At 46.8% G+C, this 25,320-nt stretch overlaps 1 protein-coding gene across 11 annotated transcripts in view; it reads right to left on the bottom strand.

The window, feature by feature from the left end:
* The window catches only part of TSPAN14 (tetraspanin 14), a 65,553-nt gene that overhangs the window by 19,640 nt on the left and 20,593 nt on the right, over nucleotides 1-25,320 (bottom strand). For 9 of the 11 annotated variants that reach the window (XM_023204797.2, XM_023204800.2, XM_023204796.2 and 6 more), the window contains one exon: nucleotides 12,951-13,048. In XM_023204797.2, the coding sequence (XP_023060565.1) occupies nucleotides 12,951-13,031 (81 nt within the window). In that variant the 5' untranslated portion in view covers nucleotides 13,032-13,048. The other 2 variants (XM_026455762.1, XM_026455767.1) reach the window with 2 other exon arrangements.

Below are 25,320 nucleotides of genomic sequence, written 5' to 3'. Positions count from 1 at the left end.
AAAATACAGAGCTGGGAACTCCCCTCCTCGAAACTCTGCAGTGACTTCCCACGCAGACCTAGAAGAAAATGCACGCTCTCTCCCATGGCCCCTAAGGGCCTCTGCAGCCAGGCTTTGCGTATACCTCCCAAGGCATCGCCTTCCCACCTCCAACCCACTCCCCGGGCCACCCTGACATTCCTTCTGTTTCTTAAAGTCATCAAAATCACCCCTGCCTCAGAGCCTGGACACTCTTCCCTCAGCCTGGAATGCTCTTCCTCCATATCCATTCCTGACTCCTCCCTCACTGCGTTCAAGGCCTCCTTTTACCACCCTTCGTGGAACTGCTCCCCATCTCCCACGTGTGACCTCCTCTGTTGATTTTCTTTGTGGCACTAATCCCAGACCACAGGGCCTGTCTCTCTATTGTGTCTCCCCAGCTAAGCCCTTCTAAGGCCAGAGATGTTATCTGTTTTGTTCAGAGTTGAGCCCAACGAGGAGGGCTTGGCCCACAGTAGGCACAGAGCAGGCATGAGTGACTCCCCAGGACCCAAGACCGGGACAGTGCTTGCCTGGGTCCTTCTAGTTACCCCTAGGCGCACTTTTGGGTGTGATTCGATCCAAAAGCATTTTGAGCAAATGTGGGCCAAGAAAAACTCAGCCTGGCCCAGTTCCATGGGCCAAGCTCTATATAGGGGCATTTGCCTACGGTCAGAGTAGAACAAGCCCAAAGGCCGATACCCCATCCAGCATTCCCAACAGACATTCCAGCCCCTGCCTAACCACTTTCCAAGACAGTCCACTCATCCCCTGGTGCCACATGGGACAGGTGAGAAAAGTCTGCCTTAAAGACACTCAACAAAACCACTGCTGGAGCTCCCCTCTCTCCTCCCCACTGCACTTCACAGCTCACCCCTTCTCTCACCTTGACTACTAAGTCTGACTTCTAAGTGTATCGTTTCCCACATTAATACCAGCCTCAGGCTGAAAACAGTGGCTCATAGCAATTTAGGAGGCTGAGGTAGGAGGATTGCTTGAGCCCAGGAGTTCAAGACCAGCCTGGGCAACACGGCAAGACCCCATCTCTTAAAACAAACAAACAAAAAGTTTTAAAAAAAACTAGTTGTGTGTGGTGTCACATGCCTGTATTCCCGGTTACCAGGGAGACCAAGGTGGGACGACTGCTTGAACTTGGGAGGTCAAGGCTGCAGTAAGCTGAGATTGCACCACTGCACCCCAGCCTGGGTGGTGACAGGTCTCCCAAAAAAAAAGAAAAAAAAAAAGGGCCTCAGTTCCATCTATATTAATAGGTTTCTGTGAATTCATGCTGAGGTGCTATATTAATTGCTCTCCCAGGTGACTAAATAGATACAATAGGAAAAGGTGACTGGTTTCACAAAAGGAATTTTGTTCTGCACAAGTTCTCAAAAAAGACCCATGACCTCAAGAGCTGTTCATATCCCCACCCTCAGGGGCACAGTGCCCATGCAAAGGTAGGCCCACTCCTGCTCACCTCTGCTCCAATCGCCCCTTCCCCAAACACAGGGCCACTTACCGCTCTGCATATGGCCCACAGACCATACCCTCCTTCACTTGCTGATCTTCTCAAAGCCCCCAGGGAAAGCCCTGGCTGACTCTGTTTGCTGGGGAAGCCAGCTCCCTACCACTGCGTGCAGTTCTCTTTCTCTCAGCTCTAAGAATAAGGGCTTGGCCGGGCATGGTAGCTCACACCCGTAATTCCAGCACTTTGGGAGGCTGAGGTGGGCGGATCACCTAAGGTCAGGAGTTTGAGACCGGCCTCACCAACATGGAGAAACCCTATCTCTACTAAAAATACAAAATTAGTTGAGCGTGGTGATGCATGCCTGTAATCCCAGCTACTCGGGAGGCTGAGGCAAGAGAATCACTTGAACCCAGGAGGCGGAGGTTGCGGTGAGCCAAGATGGCGCCATTGCACTCCAGTCTGGGCAACAAGAGCAAAACTCCGTCTCAAACAAGAAAAAAAAAAAAAAAAAAAAAGAATAAGGCCTCGTGTTGTTTTCCATTCTGTCTTAAAGGAAGAACTAAAGTTAACTCACACCGGAAAGACAGGAACTTGGGGATCACATGTCAGATCATGGGTTCAACAAACAGTGACCCAGGGCAGGAACTCTGAATACCAACAAATCTGGTTTCAGAGACCAGGAGATTGAGGGAGGACCAGACAGGGGAAGTGACCTGCCTGAGAGCTCACACAACAGTCCCATGAATGAACCGGGTCACTGGCCCGCTTCACCCCACGTTACCCTTCCCTGAAACTCTGCAGCAGATGGTCTGTGGGGCCAGGCTGGGTGAGCCCTGACTGCTATGAGCCCTGGCTGCCAATCTTCTGGGAGTGAGGGTTCAGCTGAGTACCCTCCAGCCTCAAGTGACCTTCTTTGTCTCCCTCCTATGACCTAATTGAATTACCTACTGAAGAATGGGGCCCAGCTCTGGCCCAGCTTGAGGGGAGGCCAGCCTTCTGTTTGCTGGACCAGCGAGCTCCTAGACTGCTATGGTCACTGTGAATAGCTGCCCTTTCCTGGGAGCTATGCGCTGCATTAAACACTTAATGGACCTAAGGCTATCCCTCCAGATCCCATAACACTGGCTCAATTACCCTCATTTTTCAGATGGGAAAGCTCAAATGTAGAGCAATTTGGTCCTTTGCCCAAGGTCACATGGCTAGCTGGTGGCAGACTTAAGAACCAAACCTGGATGCCTCTGACCCTGGCAACACATTATCTTACCACCCACAGAGCAGCTGCCTTCCACACAGGGGCACTCACACAGGGGCCCGGGGATGTAGGAATTCCACAGGGGGGCTTTGGGGTTGTGCAGCTCTAAAGCCAAATGATCCACACAGACAGGTGGTGAGACCACTTGTGTCCCAACCAGGGCAGGTGGACAAGGCAGCAGGGCCTCTTTGTGGGTCACTGCAAAGATTAAATATTGACCTTTCACCTTAGGAAAATGCCCCTGCGAAAGGCAGGAGGTCCTCCTGGGGCACTCTGGGCTGGTCCAGCCAGAGTCCAGACACAAGAAATCCACTTATCACATAAGCAAGCACGTGGTACTTTACCCAAGCACAATCAAGTCACAAAGGAAGTGACACCCAGCCAGGCCCTGCTGAACTGGAGGAGAAAGATGCAGCTCCAAGCAGGTCAAAGGCAGCCTCTCACCCATGATTTAATGGCCTTGGCTCCTTGCAAGATTTAAGCATGTACAAAAGTACTTGGCAACTCCTGCAGGCCCCAGAGGCCTTTCTTCAGCAAGATCAAGGCGAACCACCAGCAGCAGGCGATGCTCTCAGGCTCTGCCCTGCTGGCCTCTGGGTCTTGCACAATCCATGCGCTGACTCAGGCTGACATTCACAGAGCCTCTTCCCCTGAACAAAGCCGGCCCTGGGTCCAGTCTCTGTTTATAGCTGCCTAGTGACAGGGCCTCATGCGAGTCCGATACGTTTTCTGAGCCTATGTTCTCTACAAAACAGGAATGATCTTTCCTAGGTCACAGGAAGGTTGTAAAGATTAAAAGAAGATCCTACGTGACATGCTTACTCCAGGCACAGAGCCAGTCTCAAGGTGGCCATGCCCTCCTGCAGGACAGGCAGAGCAGAAACGTGGGGGACGTTTGAGGATATGCCACAAGCATCTGCTGTCCTGAAGACACTGCGTCTCCTTCTCGTGATGCTGGTGTTCTGTACCCCACTCCCCAATTACTTCCAGCACCAGCCTCCGTCCTAAGACAAAGTCCTCCTTTCCAAGGGCACCTGTATAACTGGGCTTCTGGAGACAACAGTGAAGCACAGCTTAGGGAAACAGGGCCTTCTGCAGGCTTTTCGAGTGAGGTAGGAAAGGATGATGGAAAGAAAACACCAGGGAGCGGAGGAAGCCAGGACTGAGTCTCAGCTTTGTTCCTAACTTACAGAGTCAGGGCCTCGAGGAAGCCATCCCTCTCCTGGGTCTCAAGTCTGCCAATCAGCAAAATAAGCAGCAGCAGGAGACCGATGACCTCCAAGGACCCATGCACATGCACCTCCCACTGGCTAAGCTTTGCCATTATAAATTACACCAGATGGAAACCTCAGGGTCCTGGCACTCTCCAGAATAGGAAATCCCAAATCCAGGCCTGAGGCATTCAGGAAACAACAGCGATACTTGTGGCCACTTGAAATGCTGATGATTCAATTGAACTTGAGGCCAAAAAGGACCAGAGGGTGCAGACCCCAGACCCAACCTGGCCCTGAGAGCCCAGTGGGCCAAGGGAGGAGTTGCAGTTAACCATCCTGTGTTGAAAGTCTGAACCAAGCCACTTGTCAGTGGGAGTTCGGAAGGTCTGGGAGCCAGAAGGGATGCTAGGACTTGGCTTCCTTACGACACAGGGAAACAGAGCCCAGAGCAGGAGGTACCTTGCACGGGGTCACACAGCTATCACACCCCAGCTTTTCCTCCTGCCAGAAGGGTGGTTCTGAGAAAAGGCAACAACATGTGCCCTCCCAGCAGAGGCAGAGAACCCATGCGAGGGCCCCATTGTGGGGAAGGACTGCACAGAGGGCTCCAGGGGCAGCTTCCACAGCTGTCTCTGTGTTGCCAGATAACAGGGAGTTGACCCCCACTGAGCCCCGCCCAGGAACCTGTGTCAAGGCCCTTGAAAGGAAGGAAGGCGGAGGGAACACAGTCATTCAAGGGAGGTGACAGGCAGTAACCCCAGGAGAGAAGAAACCCCCACCCTAACTTTGGCACAGTTCACAGTGATTAACAGTGGGTAGAAAACCAAGATACTAAAGCAGTGGTCAGCATTTTTGTAAAGGGCCAAATAGTAAGTATTTTCAGCTTTGTGTGCTTGATGATCCCCACAGCAATTACTCAACTCTGCTGTTATAATGGGAAAGCAGCCATAGATAATACGTACATGAATGGGTGTGGCTGTGTTCCAATAAAATTGTATGTGTAAAAACAGGGGGAAGGCCAGGTTTGGCCTGCAAGCCATGTCTGCAAAGCTCAGCTCTAAACTATCACACTAAAACCATCTGGACCTGGAGAGGAAGGACGGGATTTCCTCCTCCTCAGCCACACAAAGCCTGGGATACCCTATACTCAGGTCTCCAACACTGGTATGTTTTTATATCACTGTAACAGGTCTTAATAGCCTAAAACTGTAAATAACACAAATTATATATCCCCACAATAGAATATTACACAACAAGAATAAATGATCTACAACTATGTACAACTGCATAAATGAATCTCACATATGATATTAAATGAAAGATGTCAGACACAAAAAAACTTCATACTGTTAGGGAAGAATACTTAGTGGAAAAACTATAACTAACATCCAACCAAAAGTTACTAGATAGGCAAGAAAAGGAAACAAGTGAGCTACAAGAGAAAAAAATCAGTAAATAGAAGACACAAGTATGACAGAGAAGATGAAATTGCAACAACTTCAAAACAAGTATTGCAAATATGTTCAGGGATTTAAAGGAAAATATAAATATGATAAGGAAAGAAATTGGAGACATAAAAAAGACCTAAATGTAACTACTAAAAATAGAAACTATAATACTAGAAATGAAGACTTCACTAGATGGGTTTAACAGCCAGTGAGACACTACAGAAAAGATCAGTAAAGCTGAAGACAAAGCCACAGAAACTAAAGGAGAGGGGTAAAATGCTCAACAAAATAAAAAACTAAACCGAGCCTCTGTAACCTAGATAAACAATGTCCTAGGGAAATGGGACAGGGAAGGGGAGAAAAAGGATGTACATTTGAAAACATAATGGCCAAAATATTCCAAATCTGATGAAAACTATAAACCCACAAATCTCAAAGGCCAATGAACCCCAAACAGAATAAACACAAAGACAACTATACCAGCACGTATAAAATTGCTACAATCCAGAATAAAAGGAGAAACTCCAGAAGTCAGCCTGGAGGTGGGAGGAGACACAAAGTATTTTTACCAAATCAAGTGAAAACATATCAAAATGTGTGGGATGCAGAAAATGTACAGCTTCAAGTATTTATATTAGGAAAAAAAGATCTAAAAATTAGTGATCTACTCTTCCAGTTTAAGTAGCTAAGGAAAAGCAAAATAATCCCAAAGTAGAAAGGAAGAAATAATCAAAATAAAAACAGCAATTAAGGTGAATGTGAATGTACTTAATGCCAACGAACTACACACTTAAAATAGTTTCAATGACAAATTTTCTGTTATGTATGTTGTACAATTAAAAAATAAAAAATAATTTCAAAAGATTTTTAAAAAGTAATTAAAAAGAGAAAACCAATAGAGACACTACCACCTAACTAAAAAAAGTCAGATACCAAAGAGTTTAATTTATAGCAACAGGAGGCAGAACAACCATCACCCAGGAAAGGGGTGGGGTGGGGTGGGCATGACTGTAGGGACACAAGGAAAGTTTCTGGGGTGATGGGAATGTTTTATATCTTCATTGTGATGATGGTGATTATGTGGCATGTACAGCTGAGATTGAACTGTACAGTTAAAACGAATAAATGTTATTCTATCTAACTCAGACATCAATAGAAGTGATCATTATAAAAAGGATTTCCATTAAAGAAAAAAAGAACAAACAAGAAAAATCACTCCTGTAGACTATGCCACGCTGATTATTTACCAGCCAAGGAGGCAGAGTCATACAAGTACACCAAGGTACTTAAGACTTGAAAGTATGTGTAAGCATTTAACAGTCCTGTGTGCCAGGCAATAATCTCAGAGCACCTTGAACATCCCTTCCTCAGTAATCCCAACTGGTGGTCCCAGCCTCACCAGTTGGGATTACTAAATTGGGAAAATTGGGGGCTGAGGCCATGCAGGCATCAGCACCACTGGCCATTCCTTAAGTTCTAGTGGAGTTTCTGATTAAGCAATCCCTGTCCTCTGCCTTGGCAAGCCTAAATGCAGAAACACACACACACACACCCTGTGCCAAAAGATGGTCAATTTCCTATGAATTGGGGCAGTCGTTCTGGGGCTGTGATTCTGACTGTATGTCAGGCCGGTTAAAACAGTGTACACACCTTGTGACCCATTTAATCTCACTCCTGGGAATCTATCTCAGCGAATAATTTCCCTCCCTTCCCTAAAGGGAAGAATGTGTATTACATAAACTAATCATTGCATCCTTATCTGGGATAGCAAAAAAATTGGAAACAACCTAAATTTCCAATATGGGAATTTCTAAAAATACGGTTGGAAAGATAATGTTGCAAACCTGGAATGTTTTATATTAGTAGACGGTGCTGTGAAAATGCGTATCTCAAGATTGCAAGGATACTACTCACAGGATATGAAACTGTGTGCCTGCATACAGGACACTGGGGCATGGAAGAAGAAATGCAGTAAACCTGGGATGCCTTGTTTAGCATTTATGAATGTCCATGCAATTACAAAAGTTGATTAAATACTACTTGAAGAGAAAAAAGGACATCTTCCCAGCAGTGAAAACAAAAATACACTATATACATTATTAAAACACTAGACTTTTCCCTTTTGACTGCATCACCGAGATGGAAATGAAGAAATCATGTGCCTGAAGATCTAGGGATCAGGCCTTGGTGTCTGATATCAAAGGCACAGAGTTCAGCTCAAATAAGGGCAATTCTCCATCAGTCAGAAGAGCCCAGAACAGCAGACTATCCTGTGAATTGACAAGTCCTCTATAAAGAGGAGCATAATAAAGGTCGGATGAAGAGAAAAAGACCCTGCCCACAAAGATGCCCTACACAAGGGTAAGGAAAGAGAGCTGATCTTTCCACCTTGGGCTTGTCTTCTCTTTCTTGTGCAGGGTGGCCACATGCCCAGATTTGCACAGGACAGGCCTGGCGTACACCTGTTGTTCCAGGAACATTCTCAACAAACTCTCTCTTACTTTCAAAAGTTGAACCATAGATTACATGTTCACCCTACTCACAGGAGGCATCTGTGACTCTGAAGGAAGAGGCCTCAAGCCATGCTGGTCACAGAGCACAGATGTCCATGGATCTCATCTCACTCAGAAACAGGCTGCACAGAAGCGAATTCACACATTTTTAAAAGGGTAAGCTCAAATAGACCCAAGTCACTGAGAAAGCCAATGGCAGAATGTCATTTAAAAAAATTTTTTTTTAACTACAGATAAGCAGAGGACTCTCCTGTGTAACAAAGGCCTATAGTCTGCTTAGAAGGGGTTTCAGTTCTTCACTTTTAATCCATCTGTGAAGCAGATCCAGGCAAGGACTTCATCCAACCTCAGCATGCAGATTAAAGCAAGGCTTGTGTTGGAAACCAGCCCTGGAGTTGCAGACATCATCCGAATCATCCCTCTAGAGGATTCACTTGGCAAACTTAGAAAACCCCAAATGCTTTGTGGAACCAGTGGGGGGTACAAATGAGCAAAGACAAAAGGCCAGATGCCACTCCTCCAGTGTACGCCTCTCCCAGCTTCCCTTCCTCTGCACATCAAAGTGAGATCTTCTGTACCCATTAACCAACAACTCCCCAATCTTCCCTTCCCAGGCTCCTAGCAACCAACATTCTACTTCCTGTCTCTATGATTCTGACTACTGTGGGCACCTCACATAAGTGGAATCATACAGTATTTGTCTTTTTGCGTCTAGCTTATCTCACTCAGCACAATGTCCTCAAGGTTTACCCATGCTGTAGCATGTGACAGAACCGCCTTCCTTTTTAAGCTCTTTCACATCTGTATAATATCACATTTTGTTTATTCACTCAATCATCGATGGACACTTTGGTTGTTTCTACCTTCTGGCAACTGTAAATAATGCTGCTATGAATGTGCACATGGGTGTAGAAATATCTCTTCGAGATCCTGCTTTCAGCTCTATTTGTTATACCCAGAAGTGGAATTGTTGGATCATACGGTAACTCTATTTTTAACTTTTGTGGAACTACCATACTGTTTACCATAGCAATTGCACCATTTTACATTTTCACTAACAATGCACAAAGCTTTCAATTTCTCCACATCCTCATCAACATCTGTCATTTTCCATTTTTTAAAATAATAGCCATCCCAATGGGTGTGAAGTGGTATCTCATTGTGGTTTTGATTTGCATTTCCTAAGTCAAAGTGAGACTTTGCACTAAAAACAGGTCTAGCACAACCAAAGAATGATTTTTTTAATAAGTAAAAAACACTAGCGCTCTCAAAAAGCCATGTTGCATGGAAGCATATTTTCCCTAACATCCTTGTGATAAGAACCTCATGAAGCCCATTCCATTCTCATTCTGTAAACCAAGAGGTTCAGAACAGACATGCAAACTTCAGTGGCAACCACATTTCTTATCCCAAGCAGGTTTTAACAATCCCTGGGAAATCTTGGCCCCAAAGTCAGAGAGCTTAAAAAAAAAATCTATTAGTGACCAAAGGGTATTTATCTATAAAGAATGCTATTGTGGAAAAAAAATTTTTTTTTTTTTTTGAGACAGAGTCTCACTCTGTCGCCCAGGCTGGAGTGCAGTGGCGTGATCTTGGCTCACTGCAAGCTCTGCCTCCTGGGTTCACGCTATTCTCCTGCCTCAGCCTCCTGAGTAGCTGGGACTACAGGCGTCCGCCACCACGCCCGGCTAATTTTTTGTATTTTTAGTAGAGACGGGATTTCACCGTAGCCAGGATGGTCTCCATCTCCTGACCTCATGGTCCGCCCGCCTCAGCCTCCCAAAGCGCTGGGATTACAGGCGTGAGCCACCACGCCCGGCCTATGAAAATAATTCTAAGTGAGGGCAAACTACTAAATAAAACATCATATTTGTTCCAACACCTAGAATTTGTCACAGAAGCAACAAGCTGCCTTCTGCACGTTGAAACTTGCCTGCTGAGTCCAGTGTCCACCATCAGCATGTGCAATCCTTCTGCACCACTGCTCACTGTTAATTCATTAAACAAAATACAAATAAAAACACTGTGCAAAATCATCTACCTGGGCTTTGCTTCAAAATAATCCAAAGGGTTGGGCGGGGAGATACAAACCAAATAAGCCAGATGGTGGAAACATGGAGCTCATTTTATTATCCTACTTTTATATTTTCTCCATTTTAAAAAAAGAAAACTTATCTGAAGAGGTAAAGGCTTGGGCATTCCACTTTATACATTTTCAGCAACCTGAGGCAGACACTAGGCAGCTGAGAGTGCTACGTCACAAGGAAAACACTGAAGCTTAGCCAGGTCACTCAGCTCCGGGAGACCCTGGGTGCCCAGAGCCAGCCCGGCACACTCCTGCTACACCATGAGCTTCTCAGAGGGCTGTGTGCCCCAGTGTCAGGCCTCACCCCACATTGCCAGCTCCAGTGCAAATGAAGACTGCACATCACTACCAGGAACCCAGTGGGGAGGGTCCAGCAGCTTCTCCCTAAGCAAGGCACTTGGCCTCCCACTCTTATTTCCCAACCAAGCTCTCTCATGGTCTTCCTGGCTGTTCCTGTTTGTTCCTTCCTGTTCTGCCCCAACGCACACTAACTGAAAAATGATTAACTTTCAACACACACATTGCCAAATCTGCAACAGGCGGAAAACACTGCAGCACCCTTCAACCACCAAGCAGACTTACTACCATGCTGGATTCATGCGCTCCACTACTGGAATATAGTGCGGCAAATGTGTTACCAGGCAAGTTAGTAGAGCTCCCTGGTGTCAAAAACTCTGTCCTGAAACCCTCTGAAGAAATGAAGATACCAGGGCCCTCAGCTACAGCAGTAGTGGGAGAGTGTTGCTCTAGCTGCAGAAATTAAGATGAGAGTCAGAGGTTGAGGCACAAAGCCAAGCAGCACACCCACAGAGGGGAGCAACTGGGCGTCCAAGTGTCCAAGTGTCAGACTGCCTGCCTAGCCCAGTGACCCTCTACCATATACTTGGCTGGGGGTGCAGGATGGTGGAGGGGGAACACCAGTTAAGGCCAAGAGGCTCTCCAGACAGGGAACAATGCTGCTCTGAGCAGCCATACATCATAAGGATGGAGCATGGAGTCCCGCATTAAGAGGGACCCAGAGGCACCACATCAAATATCCAGCAATGCCCTATTTCAGGAACAATGATGCAGTTGCTGGTGCAAAGTTATCAGAGCACAGGAAAAGATGTGGGCTAAAAGACCAAGCCATTGAATCCCACCTTATTTCTCTAGGACAGAAAATCCCCAAACACACTAAGATAAATCACCAGGAGATGAGGCTGTAAAATCAAGCTTGCAAAGCTGAGAAGACTTAGTAAGTCTGCCTTGTTTTCAAGAGTTCCAGTCCCAATAGAAGATGCCAAATCTGCAGTAGAAGCAAAATATGACATCACGGCCACTCATTCTGTCCTCCTTTCTCCATCTACACCCACACAGATATTCATAAACTATGTTTAATGGTTTTAAAAGCCTCTGTGCATGATCATGTCCCCAGGCCCTCCTGCACAGAATCAATGTCTGCCTCTCCCTGGACCATCTCACTGGCAATAAACACATGCTATAACTCCCTTAACCCCCTGACCATCTCCAGCCAGTGTCCAACTTTTCTTCTCCTCTTTAAGGCAAGCATCCTTGGAAGAACTGTCAAGAGTCATTCCCTTCACTTCTTTACTTCCCATTGGCTCCTCAGCCAACTCCAGCTGGGTTTCTATCCACCCACCCCGATCCGCTACCCAGAGCACACAGTGGTCTCATCAAGTTCATCAACAACCTTCACTTTGTCTAAGCCATTACCAATGTTCTGTCCTCATCCTTCTTCGCCTCCCTGCACCATGGTTGACTGTGCCTTTCTACTTTAAAGGCTTCTACAACACACAATCTCCTGGTCTTCCCTTTACCTCGGACCACTCGCTCTCAGCCAACTTGGGAGTGGGTTTTCTTCCTCGACCCAACCTCTAGCATCGTAGGGCTCAATATTCAGACCTCTCCTCTTCTCAGTCAACACACCCACTTTCCACGCTCTCATCTGGTCCAGCCCTTCCTCTGATGGTGGCTGGCCAAGACTTCCATCTCCAGGACAGTCAACAACAAAGGAAATGGTATCTCCCTGAGGCTGGCTATGAGACAATTTAAATGTACCCCCCTTCTATCCCAAATCCCATCTCAGAACCTGGTCATTCTGCAGAGTGACTCTCCAGTCACTCCAAAAGCAGATCACACCACCCAACTTACAAGCCTTCCAATAATTATTTAAAGCAGTAAAAAATAATTACAACTATTTATTGAGACCCGTGTGATCCTTTGTGACCCGGCTCCTGCATGCCTCTGTCCCTACCTGTGTCCCTTCTCCCACTTACTCAGCTCCAGCCACATGGCCTTCTGTTTGTCCTTTGCACACACAAAGCTCATTCCTGCCTCAGGCCCTTTGCAGCTGCCATTCTGTCTGTCTGGAGCAGTCTTCCCCAGATCCCTGCTTGGCCACCTTTTCATTAGTACTCAGTTTTCAGCCCACAAGTCACCTCCACAGAATGCCTTTCCCTGGCCACCCTACCTAAGGAGCATCTCCCTCACTGTCCTGTTGTTCAGGAGGCTAACATGGCTCTTGGTTACACATAAGCACTACAAGAATAGCACTTTATTGCCCTTGTCTGCTATCACCTCCCAGAACCCAAAACAGGGTCTGGCTCATAGTCAGATGCACACAAAGTACGTTGCTGCTGCTGTCTCACTGGGGCACTCCCAGGATCGGAACAGGGGGCAGGTGAGGGAGACAGACAGGCATCTGGGTCAGAGTTCCAAAGCCACCTGAACCCCCAAGGCTGGGTTGGCCTTACTCTGGCTTTCAATCACCTCGGCCTTCGGCCTTCCCCCATCCCCACAGTTGCAACTGGTTCTGTGAGGGTAGGGGTCATTGACCCTGCCCACCACCTTATCCCAGAGCTTTACGTAGTGTCTCGCATATTAAGAGTGTGGAAAACCATAATTTACTGAATAAAGGACTAAACAAGGGAATGTGGTCACTCTCATCCACTTACCCAGAAGATGATGTTGTAGCTGAAAAGGAGGTACTTGTACCAGCAGCTGACCTTGGCGTTAGAGTATCTATAATAGTGCATCTTCTGAGAAGCAGAATCTGCGGAGAGATGTGTGACTAGTGAGATGACAGGCTCAGCGTTAAAACCTCTCCCCAAAACCTGCTCATAGGCAGATTCCAGAAAGCTCCCAATCATTTCCCTCACGACCCTTTACCGGTCCAAGCAGAGGCCTACTACCAAGGCCAGGTATAGGTAATGCAAAACTCAGGTTGAATCAGCTCTCTATAACACAAACGAAAGGATAAGGGACATTTTTGAAAGAAGGAAGAAAGATGCTTTTTAAGTGTCTTTTAAGTACCAAGAATTCTGCTTGGAGCCTTCCCAAATATTGATCTCATCACTTCTTGACTGGGAATTGATTTTTTTTCACTTCATGGTTTAGGAAACCATTCAGAAAGATCACATGACTTGCCCAAGGACAAGAGAGCAGTGATAGCCCAGGATTGGAACCAAGGACAGGGGACTTCACAGTCCACATTCTTTCCACCCACTAGAGCCAACAGAAGAAACAGGGGCTTGACCACAAAGAGCCACATTTGGGAGATGAACGTGCAGGCAGGTCTGGACATGATCCAACTGTGCCCAGTGAAGAAAAGCCAAGATGAGGGCTCCATATTCATTCATGCAGCATTTTCTGAGAACCTCTGAAGCTCAGCCCTCAGAGGTGAGGAAGGCCACTGGAGCCAGCAGCCATCCCCCTGCTCCCTCCATCCCCTGTCACCCGCACCCCGCCCCCTCACCTCAACCCAGACCATAGCCATAGTTTTGTCCTCCAGGGCTGTCATGAAACTTGGACTACACAGCCTATGTGGGAAGACCCTGTGAACTACAGAGTGAAGGGTGGGGCCACTGATTTTTATCTGTGTCTAACCCCCAAAGCAACCTCAGAAATCCTACCGCAGAAGGGTGCTATTTCTGAGGGACTTTTCTGAGGGCCTGGGCTACCTTTACTGCTTTCCTTTTTGAACCCCAGTGGCAATCCAGGTGGACCCCTAAGTCCTCCATGGTCCTCTGCCCCCAGTGCAATGGCTGAACAGTGGGAAAGGAGGGAGTGCCTCAAGTGGACAGGTAGGAACAGAATCAGAGGCCCGCAGGGCAGTGGTTCCATGCCAGCCCCCTGCTCACCCCCCAGCTTCCCAGGTGAGGAGAGTAACACAGCACAAGGCGAAAGCAGACAAGGCCACCCTAGAGGTGAGGAGGCGACCGACCCACATCCGCCAGTGAGAAACCAGCTTCCACGTGGTGGCTACTTGCAAAACCCCTTCCTGTGAGGCTGCCACGGCCGGCTGGCTGCTGCTCTGCAATGTTCTCAGAAAGAAGTGCCAAGAAGGGACATGAAACCACACTCCTCTGGAAACGGAACCTGTGACCGCTCCACCTCTCCCACGGTGTGGAATCGACAGGCACAGCCTAGACACCACCACTCATCCACCGGCCCCTCCTTCTGTCTGACCTCAGGAACCAGCAGGGGAGAACACCAGGCAGACCGCCACCCAGCTGCCCCATCCCCACCTCCCGCCCTACCACCACCCCACCAGCAGAAGAGCACGTCCATAAAACTTGCCTCCAAGAATGAGTGTGTGAACACAACCACCTGCTGCCCAAGGACTCTACAGGACACAAGGCCACACACGAGGCCTCAACACTGTCTGGGCCACACAGGGTGGCTGCAGGGAGAAAAGGAGCTCTCAGGTAGAGACACAGGCGCCTTCCTTCAGCAACATGACCTCAGCCCATCCAAGTCCCTGCTCTCTCGGGACCTCAGTATCCTCAACTAAAGTGGGGCTCTTAGTGACCTACCCCTAATGTCACTGGCAGGAGGGGCCTGGCTGGCAGCATCGGAATCACTTATTCTAAATACAGATCCCAGCCCCCAACACAAGGTTCTGGTAAGGAAGTCTGCGTTGGAGCCCTGAATCTGCAATTCTGACAAGTCCCCCACCCCCGCCCCCACCGTGATACTGACATGCCAAAAGACCCATGCCCAGCAGATCAGGTATCAGCTTAGGCACCGAGGGCTGCAGCCGTCCCCTTGGGGATCTTACAAAGGTAGATGGGCCTGTGAGCTATGATGCAGCACACGGATTCACAGAGAGGGGCTCCTTGTAGGCAACTAACTTAATGGTAGCTATAGCTAACATTCACCAGCTTGTTTGAGATTACAGGGCCCCACAGCACTGGGTTGGTTTGCTAATTTTTTGTGTAGGTAGAGATAGCAGTCTCACTATGCTATGTTGCCCAGGCTAGTCTCAAACTCCTGGCCTCAAGCAATCCTCCCTCCAGGGCCTCCCAAATTGCTGAGATTACCTACACGAGCCACCACACCCAGTCAATGGTTTGGCTTTTTTAATCGTTCTTTTTTTCCCCTTCAGGGGAGGGTTGGGCTACCCAACTATAAATCCATGACTGGATTAATGCATATAGAATGAAAAAAAAACCTTTAACCTAAAACTCAAGTACATTTATCACAGAGAACTGTCAATTCAGCTGGAAACACCCTATGAGGCAGAAAAATGTTCTAAGCAGTAGAAACTCTGTTCCTTTTTATGGACAAGACAATCCTGCCCCCCCTCTTTCTCGTGGTTCCCAGAGGAGCCTGGAAAGTAGAAGGCGGTGACCTCCAGGGAGCTGGGCCTCAGGAACTGAGGAGGGCTGGTCAGGCATGGAATCGAATGCCTTGGGATCCTAGAGAGTGCTCCTTTGACCTAATTTAACCCAACCCTGTAAAGAACTCTCCGGAAGCAGTTAAGAAAAGCCAAACTTCCCCCTTCCTTCTTGATGAAAGCTCCACAAAGAAACCAGTTCATTAGCAAACGTGTCTGTGTTGGTGGCTCACCTCTGCTCCCCTGCCCGGGGCCTTCGCAAAATGACTGTCCTGTGGCAACACAGGGAATCTCAACCTGATGGTCCCTGGTCTCCTGTAGCTCGCAACCATTAAGTGCATAGAATATGGAAAGGCTACAGGGAACACTTCGGGGGGATGCAGCTGGCAGGGAGGCCAGTACTTTGGAGCAAGGATTCTCCATGGGGCGCCTGGCTTCCCTGACCTGACCATCTGCTGCTTCACCTTCTACCCAACACTCATGACCAACCAGGAAACAATTCTGCTTTCAGATGCTGGGGTCCACACCTACACCCGTCAGAGACTCTCATAGCCACTAAACTCCAAGCCCTCACTCCCTCCCTGGTAACATCAACACTCGAAACTACACTAGCCAGGGCCACACTGCGGAATAACTAGGAAGAAATCCCCTCTCATCCAAGAAGAGGTATGCCACACTCAGACAACGTATCCTGATACACGTGCCACTTACAACCCAGAGCACATGCACCACCAGCATTATACCACTTTTGGCCATTTTTTTACAACCCAGGATAACCCCATGAGGTCTAGAGGTGGGGCTGTCCCAGTGACACTTTTTCCCCCATCCTCAGCCCACAGAAGACGAAACTATGGCAAGAACTGTTGCAAGGAAACATTTCAGTTTTCCTTCATCCCCCTCCCCCACCCCTGCCACCCACCTAACCTCAGGAGAGGGAGGGAAGGCACCTCTCACTCTGTCTCTCTCTGCTCTGTTGGTCAGCAGGTTGAAAAGCAGGTCCTGACCCTCCATGGGGCTGGCAGATCCTGGTCTCCACACAGTTTAAGCTGAGGGAGGTAAATGGGAGACTCACTTGGACTCCAGCCTAAGCCACATCCTCCTACACAGTGTATGGTGGCCTTCTATCTGTGGAGGGGTAATGATGGAGCTGCACAACAGGTGTGGCTCGGAGGCTTCAGAACCCCAAGGGAGGAAAAAAGGACTGAGCACTCCTGAGCCACCAAAGGAGCTACTAGTGCATTTACGCAAAAATGCAGGAAGGCTGATAAGGCAGTAGTGCTGAAACTAGCACCCAGATCTGACCCGAAATGATTCCCGAAATGACCATGGTCCCTAGCATCTCACCTCATTTGCTAAACCACATCATACTGAAGGAAGGCAGAAGTTAGCCCTCTATGAGCAGACGCATCCACAATGAACACCAACACCATTTATCTTACACACACACACACACACACACACACAGACACACACGCACGACTAAGAATCTTCCTAAAAGTAGAGATGGGTAAACTTTTCACAAATGTTAAATACCATTCCAGCAGAGGAAGAATCTCCAAAAGCTATTTTGTGTGCATAGAAAAAAAAAATTAAGATCTCAAACTGTCTCAACTCTAAGAACATGATAGAAAATAAAGCATCAGGGTGGCAGGAAGGAGGCACATGTTTATCAAAATACCAACTTTTCAAAATGGGGCAGAGGGAGAATTGTTTAACAGTGGTGAGATAACTGGTTAGCAACTTGAGGGGAGTTAAATAACAAGCAAATAACAATTTACAGATTTAAAGGGCAAACGCACATGCACGCAAACACCACACCCAGAGAACAGGGTTTTCAATTCTATTTTACCCTCCTTCAACTTTTGAGGCAACAGGAAAAAGCAATTTAAAGCACAACACTACCAAGCCTGAACAGATAACAAGTCTAAAAAATCCCCATGATTAAAAGTAACAATAAAAACGGAAACACAAATGGTATCTGCAGCTGAAAAAATTACGACAGAGTAAATATCTGCAACCTACAGAGAGAGTCATACTTCAAAAAGACTCTCGTTGTATACAAATGAACAAAGGATATGAACATCATACACAAAGGAAAGAATAACATAACAAAGGGAAGAATAACATAACCAATGGAAAAATAAGCCTGCGCAACATGGCCAAACACCATCTCTACAAAAAGTACAAAAATTAGCTGGGTGTGGTGTCTGAAGTCCCAGCTACTTGGGAGGCTGAGGTAGGAGGATCGCTTGAGCCCGGGAGGTCAAGGCTGTGATGAACAGTGATCACGCCACTGCACTCCAGTCTGGATGACGGAGCAAGACTCAGTCTTTTAAAAAAAAAAAAAAAAAAAAAAAACAGGAAAAATATTCAATGTCACAAGAAATATAACTTAAAGACAATCCAGACATACTATTTCACACTTTTTTTTTTTTTTTTTTTTGAAACGAGTCCTGCTCTGTTGCCCAAGCTGGAGTGCAATGGTGCAATCACAGCTCACTGCAACCTCCACCTCCCTGGTTCAAGTGGTTCTCCAGCCTCAGCCTCTGGAGTAGCTGGGACCACAGGCGCATGCCACCAGGCCCGGCTAATTTTTTTATTTTTCGTAGGGGTTTCGTCATATTGCCCGGGCTGTTCCTGAACTCCTGAGCTCAAAGCGATCCACCCACCTTGGCCTTCCAAAGTGCTGAGATTACAGGCGTGAGTCACCATGCCTGGCCTATTTTATACTTTTTTTTTTTTTTTTTGAGATGGAGTTTCGCTCGTTTCCCAGGCTGGAGTGCAATGGCGCGATCTCGGCTCACTGCAACCTCCGCCTCCCGGGTTCAAGTGATTCTCCTGCCTCAGCCCACTGAGTAGCTGAGATTATAGGCGACCACCACCATGTCCAACTAACTTTTGTATTTTTAGTAGAGACAGGGGTTTCACCATGTTGGCCAGGCTGATCTCAAACTCCTGACCTTGGGTGATCCGCCCATCTCAGCCTCCCAAAGTGCTGGGATTATAGGCATGAGCCACCACACCCGGCCTACTTTACACTTTTTAATTTAACAAAATTGCCACTACTATTGTGGCAAAACATTTATTCCTTGCTAGTAGCAGATGAAATGGTGTTACTACCATTTGGTAGCAACATGGTAATATTTACCACCAAAAAAAAAAAGGTCACACCCTTAATCAGTAAACTCACGACTAAGAATTTGCCTCCAGAAAAAGAATATGCATTAAGTGAAACATGAACCTGATGGTTTGCAATTATGGCACAATTTGTAAGCATATGCTTAAAGGCCAAAGTGGAACGTTAAGAGCATAAAAATGGCTGCATGGAGTGGTGGTGGACTTACAAGTGAGTTTCCAAAATGGTTTCCAGCGTCACACTTACCATTACCACTTTTGTATTATAAATGAAAATGGGGTCACTGCTGATTGGGGGGTGCCCCTGCTGGGGAGGAGAATGCTGGCTACAATATGATAAGGCTGGCAGTCATTATAAACAGGGCTCGGCTTCAGTGTTGCACTCACCTGTAACATTCCTCCCTCCTGCCCTTCTTTAAATTAAAAAAGTATCACATTCTCAACTGTAAAATATCTCAACAATTCAGAATTATGAAAAGTGAACCAGCTGGCTGGGAGCAGTGGCTCACGCCTATAATCCCAGCATTTTGGGAGGCTGAGGCAGATGGATCACCTGAGGTCAGGAGTTCGAGACCAGCCTGACCAACATGGTGAAACCCCATCTCTACTAAAAATACAAAATTAGCCAGGTGTGGTGGCTCACGCCTGTAATACCAGCTACTCAGGAAGCTGAGCAGGAGAATCACTTGAACCAGAGAGGCAGGGATTGCAGTAAGCCAAGATCGCGCCATTGCACTCCAGCCTGGGCAACAAGAGCGAAAACTCCATCTCAAAAAAAAAAAGGAAAAGAAAAGTGAACTGACAATGAGAAACCACTAAACAAGAGTTTTCAAATCTTATCATGACCCACAGAAAGAAATACATTTAACAAAAGTCAATCCAGTGCACACACACACTCACATGCACAACTAAAATGAGTTCTGTGGAGGCCGGGCGCCGCGGCTCACGCCTATAATCCCAGCACTCTGGGAGGCTGAGGCAGGCGGATCACTCGAGGTCCGGAGTTTGAGACCAGCCTGGCCAACATAACGAAACCCTGTTTTTACTAAGAATATAGAAAATTAGCTGGGTGTGGGGACGGGCGCCTGTAATCCCAGCTACTAGGGAGGCTGAGGCAGGAGAATTGCTTGAACTTGGGAAGCGGAGGTTGCAGTGAGCCAAGATTGCGCCAGTGCACTCTAGCGTGAGCCACAGAGCGAGACTCCATCTCAAAAAAATTAAAATGAGTTTTGTGAAATATGTCCTCCTCCATCACATGCCGTGCATTGTAGATTTGTTTTTCTCTTTTCATTTTTCAAAATCATAACTGCACATAATCTAAGAATCAACTACTGTAAAAACCGTGTTGAGAAAATAGCAGATCCCAGCCCTTAGGTCAGGTTTTCCCTTTCTAGGTGACACTTCCAACTTCTAGCTGACTCTTGATGTTTACACCCAAATATCTCTTAGAAATGTCTGCACATAGGCTGGGCGCGGTGGCTCATGCCTGTAATCCCAGCACTTTGGGAGGCCGAGGCAGGCGGATCACGAGGTCAGGAGATTGAGGCCATCCTGGCTAACATGGTGAAACCCCATCTCTACTAAAAATACAAAAAATTAGCCGGGCATGGTGGCAGGTACCTGTAGTCCCAGTTACTCGGGACACTGAGGCAGGAGAATGACGTGAACCCAAGAGGCGGAGTTTGCAGTGAGTCAATATTGTGCCACTGCACTCCAGTATGGGCGACACAGCGAGACTCCGTGTCAAAAAAAAAAAATTAGCCAGGCGTGGTGGCCCATACCTGTAATTCCAGCTAATTGGGAGGCTGAGGCAGGAGAATCACTTGAACCCAGGAGACGGAGGTTGCAGTGAGCCGAGATCGTGCCATTTTGTATTATTCCCCAACTTTTCGGTTTTAGCATTCCACTTTCAACCTTGGAAGAGGAGGACTTAACCCTTTACTCCCCACAAATCCCTCTCCCTGCAAGCTACCCCTCACGCTTGTCCTTTCCAATCTCTCCACTGATTAAACTGCAGTGCTGGCTGGAGTAATTTTCATAGCTGATCTTATTATGACCACGTGAGCTATCAGAGTGAGCAAGATAACATATGATTTCATTTCTTTTCCCGTACAACTTCTTGTTTTGCTTAATTTTCTATGAATTTATCAATATTTAACCAAAAATTTGATATCAGTTGTCTAAATCTACTCTCAGTGAGTTTTTTCACATCTGATGTTTTATTCTTATTTCTTCTTCAAAAAGAAATCCTCCTGGGGCCTTCGGAGGTCCTTCCATCTGGACCAATGCACAGAATTCCCTTTACATCTTTTGGGATACACCCTAAAGAAGATCCGGTCTTTGTTCACCTTCATGGAGAAATCCTTCAATGCTAAAGGCAAGTTTTTCACATCCAGTATGTCTGAAACATTTTTATTCTACCTTCATTTTTTTTTTTTTTTTTTTGAGACAGAGTCTTACTCCTTCACCCTGGCTAGAGTGCCCTGGTGCAACCTCAGCTCACTGCAACCTCTGCCTTCTGGGTTCCAGAGATTCTCCTGCCTCACCCTCTGGAGTAGCTGGGATACAGGCATGCACCGCCACGCCCAGTTAATTTTTACATTCTTAATGGAGACAGGGTTTTGCCACGGTGGCCAGGCTGGTCTCGAACTCTCCTAGTCTCAAGTGATCCGCCTGCCTCGGCCTCCCAAAGTGCTGGGATTACAGGATACCTTCACTCTTGAATGAGTCTGGCTGTGTGCAGAGTTCTAGGCTGGGGATCAATTTCATTGAGCATGATGAAGGCATCACTCCCCCACCTCCTATATTCAGATGTATCGAGAAGCCCCAAACCACTCAGATTTCTAATCTCCTTACTTGACCTGTTTCTTTCTCTGTGTAACTTGTGTATCACCCCTTTCTCTCAAGCATATTGACATTTGAGGGTATAGTTTGGGTCTGCCTTCATCTACTTGGCTCAACATTCCATAGGCCCCTCCATAGAGAAGCTAATAACCTATTTCAGGCAATATTTTCCTCAATGATTTTGCCTCTTGCATTCTTCTGTTTTCTCTTTCGGTTAGCTCCCATCAATTGATGTGGGAAGCCTGGCTGATGCTTTAATTTTCTTAACTTTTCTGCCTTACTTATTATTCATCTCCTCATCTGTTTGCTCTATTTTCTGAAAGACTCCCTGAACTTTATTTTCTAATAATACTACTGATATTTTTGCTCTGCCCTTATTTTTTTTTAATTTTCAGATAACTTTGTTTTCTAACTGTTCCTTTTTATTGTATCCTGTTCTTATTTCATGGATATAAAAATGTTTTTCAAAATGTTCTTTCCTCTAAATAGACTTCCTTTCAAATTGCTTTTTCTCATTTGTTTTGCTTTCCTCCATTAGGCACTTTCTTTAGCCATCTAGTAATCCCTGGCAGTCCTCATGACTAAGAGTGAATGACTCAGGAACTAGCTGGAAGCTCTGAGTCCCCGGGCAGCTAAATTTCTGTCTAGGATGATCTGGTTGGGTCATTGGCTGGGAAATCCTTGCTGTGAGCATCATTTGTATTGTTTTCCCATCTTGGGCTGGTTAGATTCCACAGTGAGGACCGTTTTCATCTGTAAGGGCCTGGCTGTCAATGTTCTAGAAGTTAAAAGGGGTTAGAAGGCTAGAGAATGGAGGTTGTCTCTATATTAACTCCCAAGAATACCTGGAGGCTCCTAGGCCCTTGGTTTTTCCTTCTGCAGAAATGTGCAACATGCAGCTAAAGTCGGAGAGGCCAACACCCAGCACCATGGTGGAAGGAAAGGGATCGAAGGATATAACTGCATCAGCTGCTTTCAAACTATTCTTGTACTCAGCAACCTCTGATGCCCACGCTCCCCTCCCCCCACCAAAAAGTCTCATGCCTTCCACTCCTACATTATAAACCGAATCATTCATGTACTCTTTGCTTCCAAAATTTTTCTTGCTGTTGTTTTATTTCTCATTCTCCCTGTCCTCATGAATTGATTTCTTTTTTACAACTCCCTTTATCTTATGTGGGGTTTTAGGAGAAAGCAAAATCAGATGTGTCTACTCAGACCACTATTTTGTACCCAGAAGACCTCTAGGAAGACTTCAAAGTATTTTTAATTGCCACCTTTTTATTTAGCAAAGTGAAAAAATCAGAAAGTACAGTCTATTATTACACAAAAGAAAGGGCAAAAGAGACTTGGCACATGTAATTAAGGTTACTAATCAACTGATCTTAACATAGGGGCATCATCTGAGCAATCCAATGTAATTACATGAGCCCTTAAAAGCACAGCTTCCTCCCAGCTGAGGGCAGAAGAGGAAAGCAGAGAAGCAGCAACAGGATTTGATGCACTGTTGCTGGATCTGAGTAGAGGGGCCACATGCAAGGACCAGTGAGGGGCTCTAAAGGCTAAGAGTAGCCCTGGCTGATAGCCAGCAAGGACTCAGTCCTACTGTAGCAAGAAACTGCACTCTGCTGAAAACCTGAATGAGCCTGGAAGTGGATTCTTCCTAGAGCCTCCAGAAAGGAGCATAGCCCTGCCAATAATTTGATTTGGGCTTTGTGAGACCCTAAGGAGGGAATAAGTTGAGCTATGCTGGGCTTGGACCTCTGACCTACAGAAATTGTGAGATTTAATACAGGCAGCCTTCTGCAACCACAGTTCTGAATCCATGGATTCAGCCAACTGGGAATGAAAAATATTTGGGGGGAAAAAAAAAGATACAAGTAAAAAATATAGTAAAACCGCCTGCAATCCCAGCACTTTGGGAGGCCAAAGCAGGTGGATCGCAGGCTCAGGAGATATATGACCATCCTGGCTAACATGGTGAAACCCCGTCTCTACTAAAAGCACAAAAAATTAGCCAGGTGTGGTGGCAGATGCCTGTAGTCCCAGCTACTCAGGAGGCTGAGGCAGGAGAATGGCGTGAATCTGGGAGGCAGAGCTTGCAGTGAGCAGATATCACGCCACTGCACTATAGCCTGGGCAACAGAGTGAGACTCCGTCTCAAAAAAAAAAAAAAAAAAATATATATATATATAGTAAACAACTATTTCCACAGCATTTACTTTTGTTTTTGAGACAGGGTCTTGCTCTGTCGCCTAGGCTCGAGTGCAATGGTACAAACTTGGCTCACTACAGCCTAGACCTCCCAGGCTCAAGCAATCCTGCCTCAGCCTCTCAAGCAGCTGGGACTATAGGAGTGTGTTACCATGCCCAGCTGATTTTTAAATTTTTTGAAGAGACAGGGTCTCACTATGTTGCCCAGGCTGGACTCGAACCCCCGGGCTCAAGCAATCCACCTGTCTCAGCCTCCCAACATGATTGTATTATAAGCGTGAGCCCCCGCACCCAGCCAGCTTTCACACTGTATTAGATATTTTTAAGTAATCTGGAGATAGTTTAAAGTTTAGGAAAGAATGTGTGAAGGTTATATGCAAATACTACACCATTTCATATTAAGAACTTGAGCATCTATGGATTTTGGCATCGTGGAGGAGGTGTGTCTGGAACCAAACACCCTTGGACAATGGAGGGATGACTGTATAAAAAGGATGGGGAGGTCGGGCACCATGGCTCACGCCTGTAATCCCAGCACTTTGGGAGACCGAGGCAGGTGAATCACAAGGTCGGGAGTCCAAGACCGGCCTGGCCAAGATGGTGAAACCCTGTCTCTATGAAAATACAAAAATTAGCTGGGTGTGCTGGCAGGCGCCTGTAATCTCAGCTACTTGGGAGGCTGGGGCAGAGAACTGCTCGAACCTAGGAGGCAGAAGTTGCAGTGAGCTGAAATCGTGCCCCTGCACTCCAGCCTGGGTGACAGAGCGAGACACTGTCTCAACAACAACAACAAAAAGGATGGGGAAAGGGGGCAGAAAAAGAACATCAACTCGGAACAGAATGGACCTTTAACTTAAAACTTTTTTTCTCTTTTTAGAGACAGGGTCTTTAATTCCCAGCTTCGCATGGTCCTCCCACCTCAGCCTCCCAAGTAGCTGGGACCACAGGTGTATACCACCACACCAAGTTAATTTTTAATTTTTTTGTAGAAATAGGGTTTCACTATGTTGCCCAGGCTAGTCTCAAACCCCTGGCTCAAGAGATCCTCCCTCTGCAGTCTCCCGAATTGCTGGGATTATAAGCATGAGCCATCACGCTCAGCCCAAAACTTTTAGATTTACAGAAAAGCTCATTATCTCTCCTATTGCCAGATTAGCTCTATCAAACATCACTGCAACACAACTCCCTCAAGAACCAGCTGTTTGTGAGCCTTGGATCCAGATTAAACTCCGGCCAGTGCTTGGCAGCCCCACACCCAAAGGAGCCAGGCCCCTGGCTCCTCCCACAGAGACCTTCAGATGGGGAGAATGGCCGCCTGCATCCCTCCAACAGGGTCTCCTTCTACCTCCAGTTCTTTAGCATCCCCTGATTCTGCCTTGCCCTCTTTGGATGATGCCCATTTCAGGAGCTTGCTGGAAATGTGAAATCTCAATTCCCTTCAATCTGCATTTCACTAAGATCCTGAATAAGATGAAAATTTGAGAAGCTCTGAGACAATAGGCTCATTTTTTATA

The sequence above is a fragment of the Piliocolobus tephrosceles genome, chromosome 9, assembly GCF_002776525.5.
Source record: "Piliocolobus tephrosceles isolate RC106 chromosome 9, ASM277652v3, whole genome shotgun sequence".
NCBI lineage: Eukaryota > Metazoa > Chordata > Mammalia > Primates > Cercopithecidae > Piliocolobus > Piliocolobus tephrosceles.
Note: the sequence above shows the minus strand (reverse complement) of the source record. Positions and strands in the feature narration are given on the sequence as shown.